This window comes from Pan paniscus, chromosome 16, assembly GCF_029289425.2.
Source record: "Pan paniscus chromosome 16, NHGRI_mPanPan1-v2.0_pri, whole genome shotgun sequence".
Lineage (NCBI taxonomy): Eukaryota > Metazoa > Chordata > Mammalia > Primates > Hominidae > Pan > Pan paniscus.
In genome coordinates this window covers 43,786,090-43,806,773 of record NC_073265.2, presented here as the reverse complement: position 1 = coordinate 43,806,773, position 20,684 = coordinate 43,786,090, and the positions used below count along the sequence as shown (strand labels likewise).

Sequence of the window (20,684 nt, the reverse complement as noted above, 5' to 3'; positions counted from 1 at the left end):
GCAGTGAGTCGAGATTATGCCATTGCACTCAAGCTTGGGTGACAGAGACAGACTCCATCTCAAAATAAATAAATAAATAAATGACATATTTCTTCCACTTAAATTATAAAAATGACCAATAAAAAGAAGAGTGAGAAATCTCCACATGACATTAATGCAATATACTAGGCGTACTGAAGTATATTAATAGATTCCAGGATGGGAATCAGTAGCTATCTGCTTTCCATCTCAAATTAAAATACATTATACTCTACTTCAGCAGGATACAGGTTATTAAAATGATCAAAATGATCTAATTTAATGTTAAGAAACTTAAAATAAGCAGACTCAAAGACTTCACTCATTAAAAATGAAAAAAGAGGACAGATCATAGAGTACAAACACTTCAGCTCTTGTATTTTAATTCACATAGGCATTAACTATTAATATTTTTATGGGACTGTTGTAACTTCTATATAAAATATCCCTTTTCTGTGTAAAGCTTTTGTGATTCAGGTCACTCAAGCTGCAATAAAACTCAGAGAAGGAAACAGAGGATGGCTCAGCAATTAATCATTCTGTGCCTTATTTCAAATTGTGTTATTCATCAAAAAAACTGTATTTAATATGTTCAAGTTTTATTCATTTTTCACTGTCTGCTCCTGCATGAAATATTCAAAGAGCCCTTGGTATCATGAAATAGTTGTTAGAGAAAAACCTTTTTTTTAATTAACATTGTAATCAAGATGCAAGAAATGAATTTTCTACCAGCTTCTAAAACTGTAAGTAATGCATTCTTGAGAAAAAACAGCAATAAGAAATGTAATATTTCAAGCTAACTATCAATTTTAAACCACTGAGTCAAATTTTGGAGAAATAACATGTCGTAATTCCAACATATATTAAAATTTCTGCTAATGTTACATTAAACCTACCACAGTATTTCTACATATTTTAATGGTGCAAGGAAATTTAAGATACTTTTAATAATATCTATTGATTAAAATAGGGGGTGATGTGGTGAATTTTGTTTTAAAAAAATTATGTTTTTTCGCCAGTAAAAATACACTGTGGACATGCTTGCTATATTGGGATTTTAAAATAAGAGCGCAAGTACATACTTTCCTGGAGAGTTTCTTTATCCAGAATACATTTCTTCTTCTACCTTCTCATGACCCAATATACTCACCTACCTCTCTGCCTTTTCTGTCTCCTCAGACCAAAATTTCACTTCTCACTTTTCAGCCTGTGTTAGATTAGGGTGTCCTAGACTGAGCACTATTGGTATTTAGAGCCAGATGAATTTTTATTACAGGTAAGGCTGTCCTGTGCACTGTAGGATGTTTAGCAGCATTCCTGGCCTCTGTACTAGATGCCAGTAACATGACCACCACTCCAGGATGTGACAACCAAAGCTCTGCAGATATTGCCATATGTCTCCTGAGGGAGAAAACCACCCCTACTTGAGAAGCACCATATTAGAGCAACTTGCATACATAACATCATATCCACCTTCGAACATTATTTCTCATTGTATGAAACTTAGCCCAGAGGGGACACTCAGTAAATGTTTGTTAAATGGATGCAGAATAAGATGGTGTTTTAATATTGCAGTACATTTCTAGAATAATAAACATGTGACTCATATATTAAATTCTCAGTTCCACTTAAAAACTTAAGAATACTTCTACATCCATTTTGGATTTGTTTATTTTCCATGTTTGGAACAGAGAGAGAAGACTGTTTTTCCAATATGACAGATCACATTTGAATTATTTGGCTCATAAATTTCTAATGGGATTCAATTCCTTGTATTTTTTTCTTTTTTTCTAACTACTACAGAAAGATGACATCCAAATCTCTTCCAAAAGAGAATAATGAAGGAGGAGAGGAGTACAAAAATAGGAGAGAAAAGAGCAAGAAAGAGGTGAAGAAGGAAAAAAGAATAAACGAGCAAGATACAAGAGGCATTTCCATACTTAGAAACCCATTTATTAAATCATTTATTATAAACCCATTTATTAAAAAGTTGAATTCAATTAAACATATTTTTAAAGGGAAGTATGTCTTAAAGCCTGAAAATAGTGAAAAAAATTGATTATAAGTTATTGACTTTTTCCTTATATTAAATGCTATAGTTACTTTTCTAACACAAGCAAGGGAGAAAAACAGAAAAAAGAGAAGGAGATGAGAAAGGAAAAGAAGAAAATGGAGTAAAGGGAAATTATATGAGAATAAGAAAAGTAAAACACAAATGCTTTTAAAAGTGCACTTAGATTTCTAAAGAATCACAAGACTTTTTATACAACACACATTTTGATTAAATAACACTTAATGATTCAATGCAGTTTGAAACAGTAATTTCCCCCACAGAACATGAATTAAAAATTAAAGAGACAGGCCGGGCACGGTAGCTCACACCTGTAATCCCAGCACATTGGGAGGCTGACGTGGGCAGATCACCTGGGGTCAGGAGTTTGAGACCAGCCTGGCCAACATGGTGAAATCCATCTCTACTAAAAAAAATACAAAAATGCCGGGCATGGTGGCGTGCACCTATAATCCCAGCTACCCAGGAGGCTGAGGCAGAAGAATCGCTGGAACCCAGGAGGCAGAGGCTGCAGTGAGCTGAGATCGTGCCACTGCACTCTAGCTTGGGCGACAGAGCAAGGCTCCATCTCAAAAAAAAAAAAAAAAATTAAAGAGACAAAAAAATCACTTTGGATTTTATGATCATAAGGTAAATGATTATGCTTACTATTTGGAAAAAAATACAAATTTTTTTCCCAGATAATACTCATTTAAAAGTTGTATTTCATTAATTAGTTCTGTATTTCTAAATTAAGAACACATGAGAGAAAAAGCCCAAGTAATGGGGAAACATTCATTCAAGGTAGTGAGCCGTTTTACTTGTCCTCAAGGAGAGGTGTACATAGAGGTCAGGGCACAGAGTCTAGATACGTGTTGACCCAGGTTCTGGCGCCCTGCTTTTTAGCCACCTGACCTTAGGTTTGGGTTCTCCCAGAAGTAAACCTGAGACAAGCATCAAAAGGTAAGTGGTCTGCCTGGGGAGGGATCACAGGAAACACTGGGAAAGGAGCCAGGAGGTGAGAAAAGAAAAAAAAGTAAATAAGCTAAAAAGAAAGTAAGTAAAAAGTAAGTAAGTGTGTGTCAAGCCAGCCTTCTGAGGGAAACTGGATCCCATCTCATAGGGAAACTCTGGAGTGCTGTATATGTAGAATACACATCAGAGTTGGTCACAAATGAGCAAGATAGAGATTTTCTCTTCTTCCTTTCTTACCCACCAGCTTCCTGTATTTCACTGGTAGGGGGCTGCTCCCTGAGGCATTAACCCTCTGGCACTCCAGCTGGTCCTCCATAGGACTGAGCCTGTGCCTGTGGCTCCTCAGGCAGAGTGGCAGGTGTTTGCAGTAAGCAGTGTCAGCTATTACTACTTTATATTTGACTGATACTATAACACCAGTATGATCTTCCTAAATCATATAACAAAATCTAAGTTAAAATAACAAAAATGAAATACAATGACTATTCATGGGTATTTGGTATTGTGCTAAGTGCTAGACAGTTATTTGGATAATTGCAACAATATTTACACCGTGACATGGTTTGGCTGTGCCCCACCCAAATCTCATCTTGAATTGTAGCTCCCATAATTCCCACATGTCATGGGATGGACCTGGTGAGAGGTAATTGAATCACGGGGGTGGGTTTTTCCCGTGTTGCTATCGTGCTAGTGAATAAGTCTCATGAGATCTGATGGTTTTATAAAGGGCAGTTCCCCTGCACACACTCTCTTGCCTGCCACCATGTAAGACATGCTTTTCCCCTCCTTTGTCTTCTGCCATGATTGTGAGGCCTCCCCAGCCATGCTGAACTGTGAGTCCATTAAACCTCTTTCCTTCATAAATTACCCACTCTTGGGTATGTCTTTATTAGCAGCATGAGAATGGACTAATATGCACTGGAAACTGAGACTTCATTTGGTCATTTTTGACACCATGCCACCAGAATAAAACAGGTACAGGATAATGGATCCTACCATTGATTGGAAATGATCATCTGCAGGAAGAGCACCAATGGAATACAAAGGGTGGAACCCAAATGCCTCTATTTCAGCATGTCCAGTGTCAAATGTTCAAATAATTGTATAGCACTTTATATAAATAAGACCCCAATAATTAAACTTTTCTATATTTCTCTGTCACTTAAGGGATCTTGGAAGCTGAGTTTCCTTTGGCGCCAAAGAGAACATGGACTGGACAGAAGAATTTGGAAGTCATAAGTACAAACTATAACTTTAGGATTTGTTACAGAAATAAGTATTGTGTCTTCTACTATATTTTCATTTTTATGGTTTTATAAATAATTCTAAAATGTAGCTAATTTTCATTGATCTCTCTTGCCCATCACAATTTTCCAAAGCGTGTATTGTTGGCTAACTTTATTACTCAGTCTATGGTCATGAATATTGAGATGGGATTGTGATAGAATCAAAAAAAGAGAGGGAATGAATATTACTCAGAAATCCTGGATTCACTAACTGAGAAGACTTTAGCTTGCCTCCATTTTTTATTGAACATGGTTATGTTACAACAAGCCATAGCATTGTCCCTCCCCTAATGTGGAAGTATAAATGCTTATGTACAGGTAGAGAAGAGAATTTTAGAGAAATGGCAGGGTGGAGAAAGTGGGTAGTAGTGGAGAAGTCTCCATTACCACCAACAATCTGAAAAAAATGTATGAGTTTTGTTTGGCTCAAGTGAACCTCACAAGAGGAAGTTGGGCTTTAGCTTACTTGCTGGAATCCCATTCCAGAGGGCTAGCCACAAGGAATGGATTTTCAAGTAGCAAGAATCTATGGCATATGCTGCAGTAGGCAGTCACAAGAGACACTGACAGGAATCGATCTGAAATAGATTTCACTCCTCAAGGAAATGTACAGATAGGAGGGTCCCCAGAAACACACACGAGAGACCAGCATTTGGATGCAACCATATAGGAAGCATTGAGGGCCTCTTCTTCTTCCCCTTTAGTTTCCATTCCCCAAAACACTGAGGAATAGAGGGACCTGTAAGTGGATGGGGAAGGAGGAGTAAGTGGCACATCAGGCTCCCTTTTATACACTAAGTCCTTTGGGCCTGAGCATGTCTGGTGAGGGCAGCTGGGCGAGGGTGGATAGGAGGGCTGGAGGAGGTGGAAATAAGTTTCCATAAGGCATATTTACAGGTAGTTAATGGAGAAAATTAAAAACCATTTCATATCTATATCCTACCAATTTCAGTTATCTGAAAAAAAATTGAATACTCAGAAAAAAAACAGAAAATGAGGGAATAGGAAATAAACTAAGAGTAAAACCAATTATATTGTCAGTGAGTTATTAGAATTAAGAATCCTCTCCTCTTCCCATATGTTTTTAATGTTTTCATATAATACATGTAATAAAAAGATAATTATGCCAAATTCCATATACCATAGTTGATTATACACACACACACACACACACACAAACAAACATACATAGATGTATGCACACACACACACAGTCGGCCCTTGATATCCATGGGTTCTGCATCCATAGATTCAACCAACTGCGGATGGAAAATATTTTTAAAAATTGCATCTGTACTGAACATGTATAGGCTTTTTTTCTTGTTATTATTCCATAAACAATACTATATAACAATCATTTACATTTTTTCATATTCTACATAGAGATGATTTAAAATATATGGGAGGATGTGCATATGTTATATGCAACTCCTATACATTTTTATATCCGGGACTTGAGCATCCATAAATTTTGTTATCCGTGGGAGGTCCTAGAACCAATTACCCAGGGATACCGAGGGATGACTGTCTGTATATGTATATGAGTGTGTGTTGGAGGGGGGGTGTACACATAAATGTAAACCTATAAAGATGAAGCAAAAGTTTTATATACTCATTTCTTTCTTGGAGTAAAGCTACAACACTATTTATTTGATATATTATAATTGTATTCGTATTTATAAAGTTTAGAAAACCTTGAGGGAGCATGAGCATGCATTCAGGGAATAATGTTTTGAATATTTCTGCATCTCTTGACAATCTCTCATGAGCTCGACTTTTCCCTTTCTGGAAATATCCCACAGTATAACCTGGGATATATGAAAAGGGATAATTGTAGTTTTTAATTGGACAGTATCAAAAAGCACAAAGTGTTATAGGCAGACTACCTACCTAGCACCTTTAGCTTTATCTTTGATATAGGTAGGAAAATTAATGTATCCAAGAGGAAACAATGATGAGTCCAGGGTATTTTCATCACAGTTAAAAACTTATCTGTATGTTCCCTTTTCCAAGGATCTTTCATGAATGAAGTTAGTGTCTTCTTACTTACTTTTATTATTTCTGTAGTATAACTTAGTAGGTTCTGAAGTTTGAGCCTGCATTTGGCTCTTTTGACTCGTACTGACATTTTCAATAATCTCTTAGAAATGCCAGATCTTAAATGCATATAATCACCAAAATATAATAAATCACAAAGCAACTTGAAAGAAAAATTTTTGAACAGTAATATCCTAGAAGCTTATGAGGTGGAAACTTTGACACATGAAACATATCTGAGTTTCAAAGATATGAAACACATGAAACAAGCCTGCCTCTTGGCCTGTTTCAAAGAAATCTTGTAATGTTTTTCATATGAAATGAGTGTAAAATGAGATTTCCCTTATGGAAACCCCAGAGCACAGGATTTTACATTCGAAATTAGGATTTAGGGAATTATTATCATTTTTTTGGAAGATACCAAGACCAGAAATCCACTGAGTCTTTTATACTGAATTGAAGAAAATATCTTGGTCATAAATATTAAAAAGTAGATTTTACTTAAAGTAGTTTTATGGAAGTTAAAATCACCAACAAGTCAGCCATTCCATAGAGCTTTAGTATTAAATACATCTTAGTGTTATTAAAATTATTTATAAAATTATAATTCATGAACACTAAAAAAAATTGGTATTCTCTATTAACCATAACTCTCCATTTTTAATGATACTTCAATTCACAACAGCAAAAAATTATTGGGACTATGTATAATAATTCTGATGTTAAATTTTATTTTAGTATTCAGTTTACCTTATTCTCAGGTCCTATGTGTTACTTACTCTGTGAGGTTTGAGTATCTATGAATTTCTTTATCAAGGCATCAGTAGTTTGGGTATAAAGACTGAGAGCATATCTCAGAGACTGAAGATCTGGGCTTTTCTCCAAGAAATTCTTTTTCAGGCCATTTCCTCCTGCATGAAAGTATTGCTATAAAGAAAAAAAAATAAGCAGAGGCATTTAGAGAGAAGTATTGGAGGACAGAATTTATTACTCTAATAGAGAAGCTCAAATGGAATAATACAATTTGATCAATGCAAGATAGAAAAAGTGGTTCCATCATTTTCCCATTGCTAAGTTATTAACGTCTAATTCAGGTCCCTAGACATCTCTGAAATGACACTCAACATCACAGACCTCATATCCCAGAAGGCCTAAGCCTTTATCTCTTATGCAAAATTTTAAACAAATGAGATCATGCTGATGTAGCAGTCAGAATCCTTATAGAATGACAGGTTTAGGTAACAATTATCAACCTGGTAATTGACTTCTGTTTCTTGAATATGAGAAAAATACCAAGGGTTGTCAAAATTTCATAGGGAAGGTAGCTTCCGGCCACATATTTTCCAGATACCAGTTTGAGATTCTAGGTCAGGTGTCTGCCACTCCATCTGCCCCATCCTCTAATCACACAGTGGTGCAGATATAGGCCAACCTGACAAAGCAGAGTGGTCCTTGGAAATCCAACACCCCTTGAACTTTGTGTCTGATAAATATAATAAAACTTTTTTTTTGCTGTTTTTATTCAACCAAACTCAAAATTTTCCAATATTTATAAATAAGATAATAGAGAAGATATATGGTAATTGACAATAAATATGGTCACTGAGGGATGTTAGCATTTTTCATACTACAAGTGTTATGCACAGACAGACATCTCTTGGAAATGCAGACTGTCTAGAGATATATGATAGAACTAAGGATGTTTTTTTCTACCTGTTTATAAATGATAATAGATTTATAACATTCTATTAAGGTTAGATAAACGGTTCTCTTTCTCTCTTCCCGTACCAACAATGCTAGAGGAAACAAAGCACTCACTAGTAACTGTGGCTCACTGTGATCTATAATTAGCACAGAACAAAATATGTCAAAGAAGCTCAAGAAATTATTCAGAGACGCTCTCCTAAATGGGTATGTGTCATTCTTCTTTCCCACTCCTTAAGAATTTCTCAGGCAAGATATTTCAATGAGCTGAAAAATCATAGTTTTCTCAGTTTTTTTTCCCTATTCAAGGGGAGATGCAGAAAAATTTTATGGGTATTAGCAAGCATCTGGTTGTACTTTCAGAGAGTATACTGTAGAGGAGATTCAGGGTGTAGGCCAGAGAAATTAGGCAATTGGGATTTAAACTTAAGAAAGACTGGTACAATTACAGATACCCTCCCCAGGAAGAAAGAAATCTATGGTCCTTTGAAATTCCATTTACTGATTCTAGCTAGGTGCTCTGTGAAAACACAGGCTTTGGCAAAAACTACATATGCTATGAAAAGGAGGCACAGAAAAAATGTCTTCTCTTTAGGAAAAGACGAAACGTAATTTTTAAATTGTTCTACACCTGGATCTTATAAAGAATGTTAAAACATTTTCACATGCAGAAAGTATTTAGAGGACTATTAGTCCAGAACTGTTTCAGGTGCCTTAATGGATGAAAAAATACGACAATTCCTTTCTTTGAGAAACACAGTATTTAAGGATGGAAAAAAGATTTCATGGATGTATTGAGGGGGATACACATAAATGTAGATTGGTCTTGACTCTGTATCACCTAGAAGGGTGGTGGGGTGCTCTCTGGAGGACTGTTTACATAATGAATCAAGGAGCCATCCAAAGAAATAACTGTGCCTGAGAGTAAAGAGCAATGCTAGAAACTGAGCCAAGAGTAGGAGGGGAACTCTGGAAAGGAAGGCACTTTCTCTCTTAATATTTCTCAGGTAAGCCCCAGTCTTATAAAACCTGAGCAAAAGTGCTAGATGATTATAATAAAAGAGGACGAGGAGGAGCAGGAAGAGGAGGAGGAAGAGAGGGAAGGAAAACCAAAACTGATAAAATGAAAATTTGCCACTTCTGGGGAAAAAGGAGCAGAAAAGATTAGTGGGTATTCTGTCTATGATACACATTTGTGTTATTTTCACTTTTCATTGTCCTTGGGCTATTTTAAAACTCTATAAATTGTAGAAAATTAATAATAACAGTATAGATGATTTTTGTCCCTAGTAATACAAATTAATTATTTGGGGTGGAATAAAACTGAATATTGCTTTGCGGATAAATCTGTCTTGCCTCTATTCCAGCTTTGCTTATGGCTTGTATATGCTTGGTTTCTGGAATTCTCCTTTGAGACAGTAGTAACATCTTACTTGGTTCTCTCACTAATTGATGAATAACATTTTGACACATTTTATAACTGCATGAATATCACAATTATACTCTCTTTTAAAAACTGTTCTTTAACAGTGTATATAAAGTAGTATGAGTGACAGCATTTATAAGGATGACCACAAGATTTACTGTCTAATTTGTAAGATTGCACTGTGGATTCTTCAGTCACCTTAATACTTGACAGCATCTGTGGTAGTGTCTGCTGTGCCACCTGTTTTCTCCCCCTTTTCTTTAATAAATATTTATTAAATCTGTATCATAAGCCAGATCTTGTTCTGGATGCTAACATTATAAAGCAAAAGAGACACAGTGGTTGCTCCAAAAGGGATTATGATCTAGTAGGAAATGTAACCAACATTTAAACAAATGACTTCAACAATACATTGCAGGTGTTAGAAAAATGATTTGAAAATACAGATAATGGGGGAGGCATGCAATTCTGTTATCTAAGGAGCCAGCAAAGGCTTCCAAAGAAGTGACATCTTTGGTGGTTATGAGTTTTTAAGTACTGTTGTTTTTAACTTTAGCAGCCAGTAGGTAACTCACCCTCATGAACTAGAGACAGAGGACAATCCCACCAAGTAACCAAGAGAAACCCTGGGAGTCTCGGCACTATCTAAGGAGAACTAAAGTGTTTGTAGTTCTCCAAGTATAATTTTGACATAGTTTTTAAAATACTGTTTTCCACTGTTATTCTATACCCATCACTAAACTTGTGCTGCCTCTAGGTAGTAGAGGGCCTATGGAAGTTAAGAGATGACATCGCACTCCTAAAAATTCCCAACGCTTATTAACATGGTAGAGGCTCTGAGGCATACTGTGGTAAAGAGATCTGTGTGATCGTTTATTAATATACCTTGTTGCTAAAATTATTAGGCCATAGGACACCTATATCACTGGGCTAATACTTTTGGGAATACAAGTGTTCCATGAAATATGATTTGGGAAACCCAAGAACAGAAGAATGTCACTGAACTTCATATAATTGAGATATTGTTGAGGGCCTAGAAAGCTTCATAGGAGAAGGTAAAAAGAGTTAAGCTATGAAAGCATAAACTGTATTTGTGCTTGAATCTTTTAAAATAGTTTTATAGAAAGGCATGTTTTTAATCCTAAGGCATTATTTTATAGAACTCTGGGACTTTGGGGACTAATCAGGAAATGAAATCATAAATAAGGTGTGTGCTTGTACATGAGGAAAACCCAAAGGTCCCTACAGTTTTAGGTTACAATACTCAACTGACTTCCTCTTTTTTAGCCATAGATTTTTACTTGTTATTCTGTTAAAGTCTCTAGCAGGATATTTACTGAACAGAGGTTTTTTAAGGGCAGAAACTAATGTCTTTGTCTTTTGAGTGCATTTTACAACATGAAATGTCCCGAGACAGAAACCCAGGACAGAGGGTAGCTATGTCAGAAGAGAAAACAAATTGCCAGGTGGTAAGAATGAAAATATCCCATTCAATGGACACAGACAAATAACATACACCATAGGCTCCTCACTCCAACAGTGAAGAAGGTGATTTCTATGGTTATGCAAATGCAAACTTGACGAGAATTCTACATTATGAAAACCTTTCACACAGTGTTCAAAACCTGGAATGACAGCATATAAGAGCACCAGTCTGGTTACCTTACTGGCACAGATAATCAGGAGAAAGGGGGCTGCAGTTATTACATGGACCTTGGCATTCAGAGATTTTACATTCAAATTTGACTCTGTGCCCATGACTCTGAAGGAACTGGAGAGTAGAATCTGCATTTTGCTGAGGCTTGGGTTTGAAGGATATAAATGTGAGGGTGATGTACAGAAGTAAATATCTTAATTATTAGACAAAACCCACTATCCATAGCTCAGTGCAGTATAGTTGATTACTACTCATTATAATGGGCATTTTGTTGGGGGATAACATGCTAGAAAGGAATTTGTAAATGTGGGGTTTAAAGCCCAGTAAAATGAAAACATTAAATATGTGAAAAGTGCATTATTTTCCATTGATTCTAAACAAAAGACCAAGACTTGGTTTCTTGTAATTCCTCTATGGCCTGCAGTATAATGTAAGAAACTTCAGTTTGATCTGTTCAGATGTTTGACTTAGACTGGCCTAATGTAGCAGGAAAAAATGGGCAAAAAACAGTTAGGACAGGTCATTTCCTCCTTATTGAAGAGAAGAATTTGTAACCTCTCAGTTGAAGGACTATGGAGGAGTTGGTCATTTAGTGCAAAGAAGGATAAAGACATTAGCTGGATGACATTCTCTCTTCCTCTCTATCACGGCTGATATTTTTGCTATGGACTTAAAAAAACAAAGGCAGAAAGCATGTTTGACAGATATGCAATTGAGCTGAAGCTTAAAGTTGTTACATTGGATGACAAAATTTGGCTTTAGAAGGGTCCCAGTAGTCTGGAATGCTGGGTCAACATTTCTAGAATGAGATGGCAAAGAGGAAAGTAAAAAGCCAGAATTCATAATACATATCAATATTCATGATTACCACAAAGTACAGAATAGGGGTGATGTGGCTTAACAACAGAAAATTTTAAAAAGTCATAAAGATTTATTTGCTTTCAAATTCAACATGATTTCATAAGTGAGAAGGCAGCTATTAAAGCAAGTGAAATCTGATCATGCATCAACAGAGGTAGACAGGTCAAGTATAAGGGTTTGGTAAGGCAGGAACATTCTTCATTGGTTAGAACACATCTGGTATATTAAGTTCATTCTTGGGCTTCATCATTTATAAGAAATAAGAAAAGTGGAGGCCTTTTAAAAATAGATGACCAGAATTTCATAAGGTCTACAAGGCATGTTATTCAATAAACAGCTTCAGATGATATAGGATGGCATGATAATTTTCTTCGATATCTGAAAGTCTATCACACAGAAAAGGGAACAGAATAATTTTATAGTAGTTCCAAAGAACAGAAGGAGCACCAATACATAGCAGGAGAGCAGATTTTTCTTTGACACATTCATCAAAAATTTCCAATAATAATGCATCTTAAAAATCAAAACTTCCACTTGTAAGTTAGTGAGGTCCCGTCACTGGCTGCTATTAAGTGGTGGCCGGAAGACCATGTGCGGACAACATTGTAGATGACGTGGCAAGAGTGGGAGATGCTCAGTCATGTTTCCAATTCTGAGAGTCTAGAATCCTCTTAACCTCTTTGATTCTCTGATCCTTATAATATGCTAGAAAATATAATTCTTCATCTGTCCCCTATACAGTCAGACTTTTGCATAGTTTATTTAACCTCTTAGGCTATCAGTTAATTCATTTATAGAATGGTAGCAGAAATATCCATTCTACCTTTGGTGTTGTCAAATTGTAATTACTCTAACTGGAAGAGCTTTGTGAATGTTGGAGTTCTTTCCAATTGTAAGAAATATATTTAATTGGCAGAATAACATAGAACTCAAATAGAACCCAGCATTGTGTTTTAAGCATCAGCCCCTATCTCAAGCAGGTTCTTAAATATTGATTTCCACATTCCTGCCATTGCATCTAACTCCAACATGGCACTAGGAAAATAGCCTTCCTGGCTGTCTCCCATTTTTCTTGGTGGAACCATGCTTTCTCAGTCGCTGGGGCTGAAATCTCTGAGGCATTTTGGGCTCCTTTTCCTTTTTGCCCCATATTCAGTTGCCAAGTTCCAACAACTCTCCCTGGCTTGTGTCACTCATATCCATCTTTCCCTTTCTCCTCCTAAAGCCACCACCTTGCTGATAGCTCTCATCATCTTATGAACTAAATAACTGGAACTCAAATCTCTGGCTACAGTCTTGAACTATGCAATCTAATTTGTGCATTTCCTTAAGATTCCTATTGGTGAAATGACTTTAGCATAACATTTAAAAATCATCGGTGAATCCTCTTTTATGAAATATACTGAGGGCACAAAAGGTCCTCTGTATTTTCAACCTAAACATTTCCCATCAACCTCATTTTACACTGCTTCATTATGCAAATACCTAGTTAAGTCCAGGCCAGTCCACAGAGTAGTCTACTCACTGCCTCCAAGCCTTCTTGTCTTGTGCCTTTCCCTGGTGAAATTCCTTTTTCCTGTTGATGTTCATGTCATGAGTCTTCCTCCAAAACAAAACTTTCTATCCAGCCTGTAAACTCCCATCTGTCCTTCAAGACCATTGCAGCTTTTCCTGATCTCGAGTCCATACTGGTTGATCACATCCTCTAAAACTTTATGATATTTTTAATCTGTTTCCCTCAATTAGTATTTGGATCACCTGTTCCATCTCTTACACTGTTATAAGTTAACATGTATCATTATTTCATTTTCAATGTACCTCTCTCAGCTTTTAATCTGGACTAGAAACTCCTGGAGAGAAGGAACAGCACTGCTTCTCAAAGGGGAGTCTCAGGTGTTAAAGAATCTAACCAGGGCTGTGCTCTTATAGGGAAAAAGTGCTGGGCCCAGGAATCCAAAAGGCCAGAGAACAAAGCCTTAAGGATTTGAACTATTGCTTGGGGGAGAGTCCGATTTAATAGTCAGCTCCTTTGAGAGGGAATTAAGGGTTTATTGGGAAAGGAGGAAAAAAGAAACACACTGGTTGCAGTAGAGTATGTGGGGTCTTGGACTTAAGAGTAGAAAGAGAAGCCTCCAAAATGAACCAATCATCAGGCAATATAAGTGACAACTTAATATTTGTGAAGCGTTTTCTATATGCCTGCTTTAATTTCTTTGTATGTGATGACTCATGTAATTTTCTTTCAATAATCTTTTAAGTAGTAGTATTATTTCTATAGGAGAGGAGAATAATTTGCACATTGGTGTCTTTCTCTCTCTCTCTCAATCACCTCCTATCCTGATATTATACTTGTTAGTGGTATAATTTCCCATGTAGTTTCCAGTATTTTATTTACTTTTGTAATTCATAGCCACCTTCTGACATTTGTAAAGGCTTCCACCCTAGATACATTAATACGTTGGTGTCACAAATGTCAGGATGTGTGATAAGGAGCACTATTATCACCTCGGGGGTAGGAAGGAGCTATATACGAAGTATCATTTTCTTTATCTTGAAAAATAACTAGATTTTCTTTTTCTTCATGACTTTTCAGAAAATAAAGCACTTGAGACCTGGTTGTGATTTGAGAGGCAAAAAAAAAATAGTACTGCTAAATTTTAAAAAATCAGGAAAAATATTGCCTGCATGCTTGGCAAGCTATTTTTTTATAATCCCAATAAAACTCTCTGAATTCTTCTAACTCTTCAAACTTTTCAAGATTGAAGATCTTGCACAATGTAATATTTTTACTGACTCATGGGAATATGCTATTGTTTCCTTAGAAGATTATAAGAAGAATTCCCTTTTTTTGTTAAATATACTATTTTGGTAGCAATTTTCCATCATTACTTTGTTCTTTCCAACACCTGTATCATATTTTCGGCAAATCCAGGCAGACAGCTCGTTTTGCAAACTTAGATATAATCATAACCCACCTTAACTTTATAATTTTAGAGGTTAGCCACTAAAGTTTTCTTTTTTTAGAAATTATTTGACAGATATTTTAAAAAAATATTTTCTACCACAACTGGAGTCCTCTTTTACACATCATATCAAAATATGCTCTTCCCGCCCATAAAATATTTCAGTGTTTCTCTTTTGCTGACAAACTAAAGTTGAGATTCTTTACTTTGGTGTTTAAGCCGCAGCATTCTGGCTCCAATCCAATGTTCCTCTTTCATTCCCTGTGATACTCAGCCAGTCATGATTGGTTCTTCTACACTAGACTATTTAAAGTTTTCATGCCGGCCAATGCCTTCTCTTCCGTCACTCATGCTGTGTTTTCTATAGGCCTGCAATGCCTTTCTCCCATTGTTTTTTCCCTCTTTATCCTCTACATCCCCAAATGTCCTTCTCTGGGAAGCTTTTCCCTGGACATTCAGAGAAAATTCATCACCCGCTCTGCCCTCCCCCATCCTTTGTCCACAATTATTTTGCTGACTATAGATGTTTTTGTTCCCAAGTCAAAGGCAAGTGCTCTCATCTCCAACCACCTCCTCATTGCTCACCATATTTTCTACCTACAGTAAGCTCTCAAATAATGATATTTGAATTGCAATCTTCTAAACTAGGTAGGTTATTTTGTTCTTCTCATGAGTAGCTGGATTTTAACCAAGGCAAAAGCTATACTTGTAATGGTGAAAAGAAGATGCTGAGAAAAAGCCCTTGGAATCACCCCATGGACAATGGAGATAGCAGGATAGGGTAGAACCTCTGCGAGGGTAAGAAACACAGAGGAATAAAATGTGGTTCATCACCATGCTCTTATGTTTGCCTGGAGTCCTGAACATAAGAAATGGTATTATCTAGGATTAAATAAGAAAGTAATAAGTTCCAAAGCTATATTTGAATTTATAGTTAAATTCCTTTCCTTATACCAAGAAATGCAGATTTCTAGAGGGTCCTGATTCACATTTATTATTTTTGGAGAAACCTCAGTATTGCCACTGCATGAAGCCAAATATATTTGCAACATATAATGTAGTGTCATGTTCAGGCTCATATAACAGGGGTTCTGGGGGAATTTAAAAGGGTGGGAAAAATTAAATCATTCAGCATTTTTTCAGGTCAAAGTGTAACTGCTAATTCTCTTTGAAAGAAATCTACATTTAGGGGAATCTCATGTCAGTCCTGAGTCTTCTTGAGATATGGGGTTGGAACTCAAAGTCCAGCTAGAACGCCTTTAAAGTTTCCCTATTGGCCTCCTTATTAGTTTGCACATATAGATTAGGTGACTGATTATCTGTCTCATAGCTGCCACTTTTCTACTTTTACTTTCAAACATTGTTGATTTGGTTGCTTTTCCGGGTAAATGGAATGTCTCAAAGCCCAACCATCCTACCTGCAGCAGATGATCATAATTTTTGTTACTCCTGCCATATTTGACACTCTTGACTTATAATAGAAGCTACATGTGACTGGTGTTATAAAATAGTTCCAGTCCAATTAAAGTTTAAATATTTAGAAAAGTTAATATTTTCATCAATATTGTATAGAGGCTGAAAGGTTTTACATTATTTTAAAATAATTAGAAAAGAATCTAAGTAATTGACATAGTATTTTAATATAGCAAGAAGTAATCTCTTTGAAGAAGTATCCCTTTTAGCCTGCTACATTTTACTTAAACTTTGTACATACTTATTGAAAAAATGTGACATAGAAGCAAGGACACTGGCTTTAGAATTTGGAGTCCTTTCTCAGCTCTGCCAATTACTAGCAGAGCTATGGCCTCGGAAAAACAACGGAAATCTCTTCACTTTTAATTTTCTCTATTATCAAAGGTGAATAATCATTCTGTTTTTTATTATTATACTTTAAGTTTTAGGGTACATGTGCACAATGTGCAGGTTAGTTACATATGTATACATGTGACATGCTGGTGCGCTGCACCCACTAACTTGTCATCTAGCATTAGGTATATCTCCCAATGCTATCCCTCCCCACTCTCTCCACCCCACAACAATCCCCAGAGTGTGATGTTCCCCTTCCTGTGTCCATGTGTTCTCATTGTTCAATTCCCACCTATGAGTGAGAATATGTGGTGTTTGGTTTTTTGTTCTTGCGATAGTTTACTGAGAATGGATGATTTCCAATTTCATCCATGTCCCTACAAAGGACATGAACTCATCATTTTTTATGGCTGCATAGTATTCCATGGTGTATATGTGCCACATTTTCTTAATCATTCTTGACCTATCTAACACCCAGGATATTTACAAGGCAGGTGAAATGATGCACATACATAAGAGAAATTTGAAAATGTAAAACATTATTTCAGCCTATATTCTAAAAACTTCATAGCATTTTCCTTCTTTGTTTTCTCATTTCTAGCTTATTCAATTAAATTGAGCTCAAGAGGAATTAAAGGTTATCTCTTTAGCAGCCATTGGAAATTAGCATGGGTAGCGTCTGCTCCTTTGGTCTAAGGTCATCTTTCTCATAAGGTCTCTGCTTGCATTATACTGCTCCTTTGGCTGGGCTCCAGGGAGACATTGAATCTTTAGCTCTTGGACTTAAAACTCTTTTAAGTTGTACTCTTCCTTCTCTTGAATTCCTTTGTAGTCAATCTCACAATTAATGTTTGGTAGGACAGTAAATTGGTGCAAATCTCACAGACAGACAAGATAAAGGGAGTCTCAGCTTTGGCAAACTGATGACAGTCATTGAAAATCAGATATCAGGTGAATACCTTGGCAGATGGGCAGGGCACAGGGTCAAGAGAGTCTCATAGCAGGCACAGCAGGCCTAGCATGGAGGTGCCTAGAGAAAGAGTTGGCATCACAGAAGTTAGGGAAGAGGGGAACTGGAGAACTGACACACGCTTTGGGGCTCAGGAGGACCAGAGTCAGACTCCAGTCCTGGAGAAACAAGACAAATGGCATGGACCCATTTACTGGACCTAGGACACCAAATAGTAGTTTTGTCCACAAAGAACAAGGCTGGTGTCTGGTTTCTGAGACTGAATTAAAATATTAGTATAGATGATATAAACAGGAAGATAGGATAGGTGAGCTGTCAAGATAAAAGGAATTTGCTTGAGGATCAACATTATCTTAGACTCTGAGAAGAACTCAGCCAGCAGGTGGTGATCATCTGGCCCCATCAATAAAAATTAGAGAAATGTTGAAGTTAGACACAGAAGCCAGATCTGTGAAAACAGTGAATACCATTCCCTATTTCCACAGGACACATTTTCCTTCCTTTCCTAAAGCCATGCATTGACCTAATAAAATGCATGAAGAGCTGAATTCAGATGCCAAATTTTTTTCTTTTCTCCCTCTTCATGGTGCATGCTAGAGCTAATTTTTTTCTACTAGCATGTTCTTTTATATAGCTATTAGTGCTACTATAACTGCAAAGATTAGTTATTTCTTCCTCAAATTTTTGAAAATAATTTAAAAAAACTTTTAAAGTTTTTTATTTTATTTCTTTTTCATGTTGTTCATTTTTTCCTCAAAATTATTTTGCAAATTTTCCATATTTCCAGACAACATTTTGGCTACCTCTTTAGAAACTCCATTTCTGTGATCCAGGTGCCTCCAGGTGTCACAAAACTCTCACCTCCCAACTTTAATTTGGCAGTTTTTACCACTGCAGCAGCAAAAGACTGCCTCATATAAATGCTGAAACTGCAAAACAAAAGCCACAAGGTGACAGTTTTGTGAAAGTATGTGACTGTTATTCAGATAGAACTCTGTTGAAATGAATACCATTGTTTCTATCCATAGAACTGTTTTATGCTCTACAAATGCGTCATGGTAGCTAACAGTTACAGTATAGTTAGTAGCTATGCTATTCACATATCTTGGATAGTAGATGTTTCCCCCAGTGAAGAGTAAAAACTTTGGACATCATTTGAATTTAGAAGACAAACTCATCTTTCAAACTCTTTAATAAACTTTCACATATAAATATATATGGATATAAATATAAAAGAAATTATTTGAAAATAACTTCTAGGTTACATTTTGAGATCTGCACATATTTAGCATACACTACAATAACTTTTAATCTTTGGCTATGAAAACAGTTGATGCATACAAACGACATCTTTGGGTATACAGCAGAAAATGAAATGAAATTATTGTACTTACTAAGCGAGAAGGGAGGGTTGATATTTTAAAAATAATTTCAACATGCATAGAAAACATATAAAAACAAATTCTGTCTACCCAAAATATTCTCAAAGCATCTGTTATCTGGGTTTTAGGGTACATGTCTTTCTTTGAGAACATGTGTTAAAACATAGGTTTCACTTATGCTTTAGAGAGAGACAAAAGAAGCAAGTATAAGGACAGTCTATTGTGGATGTCATAAGGAGATAGACAGGGCTAAATCTGGCATCCTCCAGGAATGTATTAAGTTGGTGCAATAGTATTAATGGCAAAAACCACAATTACTATTGCACCAACCTATATCTATTCAACTATCTACTATCTCTTTGAATGGCGCAGCTCTACTGATACATGGCTAAGATCAGGGCTACCTATCTCTGGAGGTAAATGGGGGCCTCTCTCGATGTATATATAGGAGCATTATAATCTCACCTTGATGGTAGCCAGGACTACCTCCATTATAGCGCATTGTCTTGGCGTCAGACCCCTGGCATCCTCTCGAATCATGTGCTCCTGGAAAACAGGTGAAGAATTGCTTATAAAACAACCAGTTCATGTATTCAACAACTACTTTAAAACATAATCTGTATTATCCCCATATGCAAAATTTCCTATTTGAAATATCTTCTGCACATGAATGCATTTAAAATAAAATGATTGTCATATATTTTATAAATCTCCTCTCTGTCAAAGGAAGAAATGTTAAATATTTACTTAAAAAGAAGTGCTTTGATAGAGGTGTGGCTTTATTTTCATTTGCAAGCTAAAGTTAGGGAAAAAACAGAGAAACCTGGAAAATGCGTGATGAAATTTTTTCACCTGACTTCCTTGGTTTATGTCTGTCACATTGAGGAATATCAATCATGAAAAGGATTTAAGGAGCAAATTTAAGCCTCTCCCAATTATTACTGATAAAGTCTATTTTAAATATAATGCCTCCACTTTATTCTTCTTCTTAGATGCTCTCAATTCTTACTCATTCCTGGGAAAAACCCCAAAGAATTAATTAAATTTGGCTGTGACTATTTTAAATATTTTATAATCATTTTAAGTATTTTAGAACTGATTTTAAAACTTATTTCATTATTTTACAATGGATTTTCTTCATTGTTCACTGTGGTCTGTTTCAACCCATCATACAAAGCTTATTTAGGGAAATGATGGCAGAAAAAGAAAATAATAAAGGAAATAAAAACTAAGAGAAAAATTTAAAAATGTCTGATCCCCCAGAATTGATACAATCATCCCAGGGCTGCCATTATTCTATTCGACAACACTCAACAAATATTTATTGAGTGTTTATTATGTGCCAGCACTGTTCACAGAGAATGAGATATATTGTTTAATACAGGGAAAACTTTTGTCCTTCTGGAGCTTAAACTTATGTAGGTGACTTTGTGAATTAGAAGAAAAGTCCCACATGGGTGAACATAGCTCTGAGCAGGTATGGAATGATGAGTAAAGCAGTGCCTTTGGTAAATAATAAAAGGTGTCTTATTTTTTATAAGAGGACAGC

General features: G+C 36.1%; 1 protein-coding gene across 1 annotated transcript in view; it reads right to left on the bottom strand.

Annotated features, from left to right (window-relative positions):
- The window catches only part of UNC13C (unc-13 homolog C), a 645,800-nt gene that overhangs the window by 48,736 nt on the left and 576,380 nt on the right, over positions 1 to 20,684 (bottom strand). The window contains exons 28-29 of the mRNA XM_008953183.6: positions 19,601 to 19,681; positions 7,146 to 7,293 (exon numbers count right to left, since the gene is read on the bottom strand). Of these exons, the coding sequence (XP_008951431.4) occupies positions 7,146 to 7,293; positions 19,601 to 19,681 (229 nt within the window). The remainder of the gene's footprint in view (positions 1 to 7,145; positions 7,294 to 19,600; positions 19,682 to 20,684) is intronic.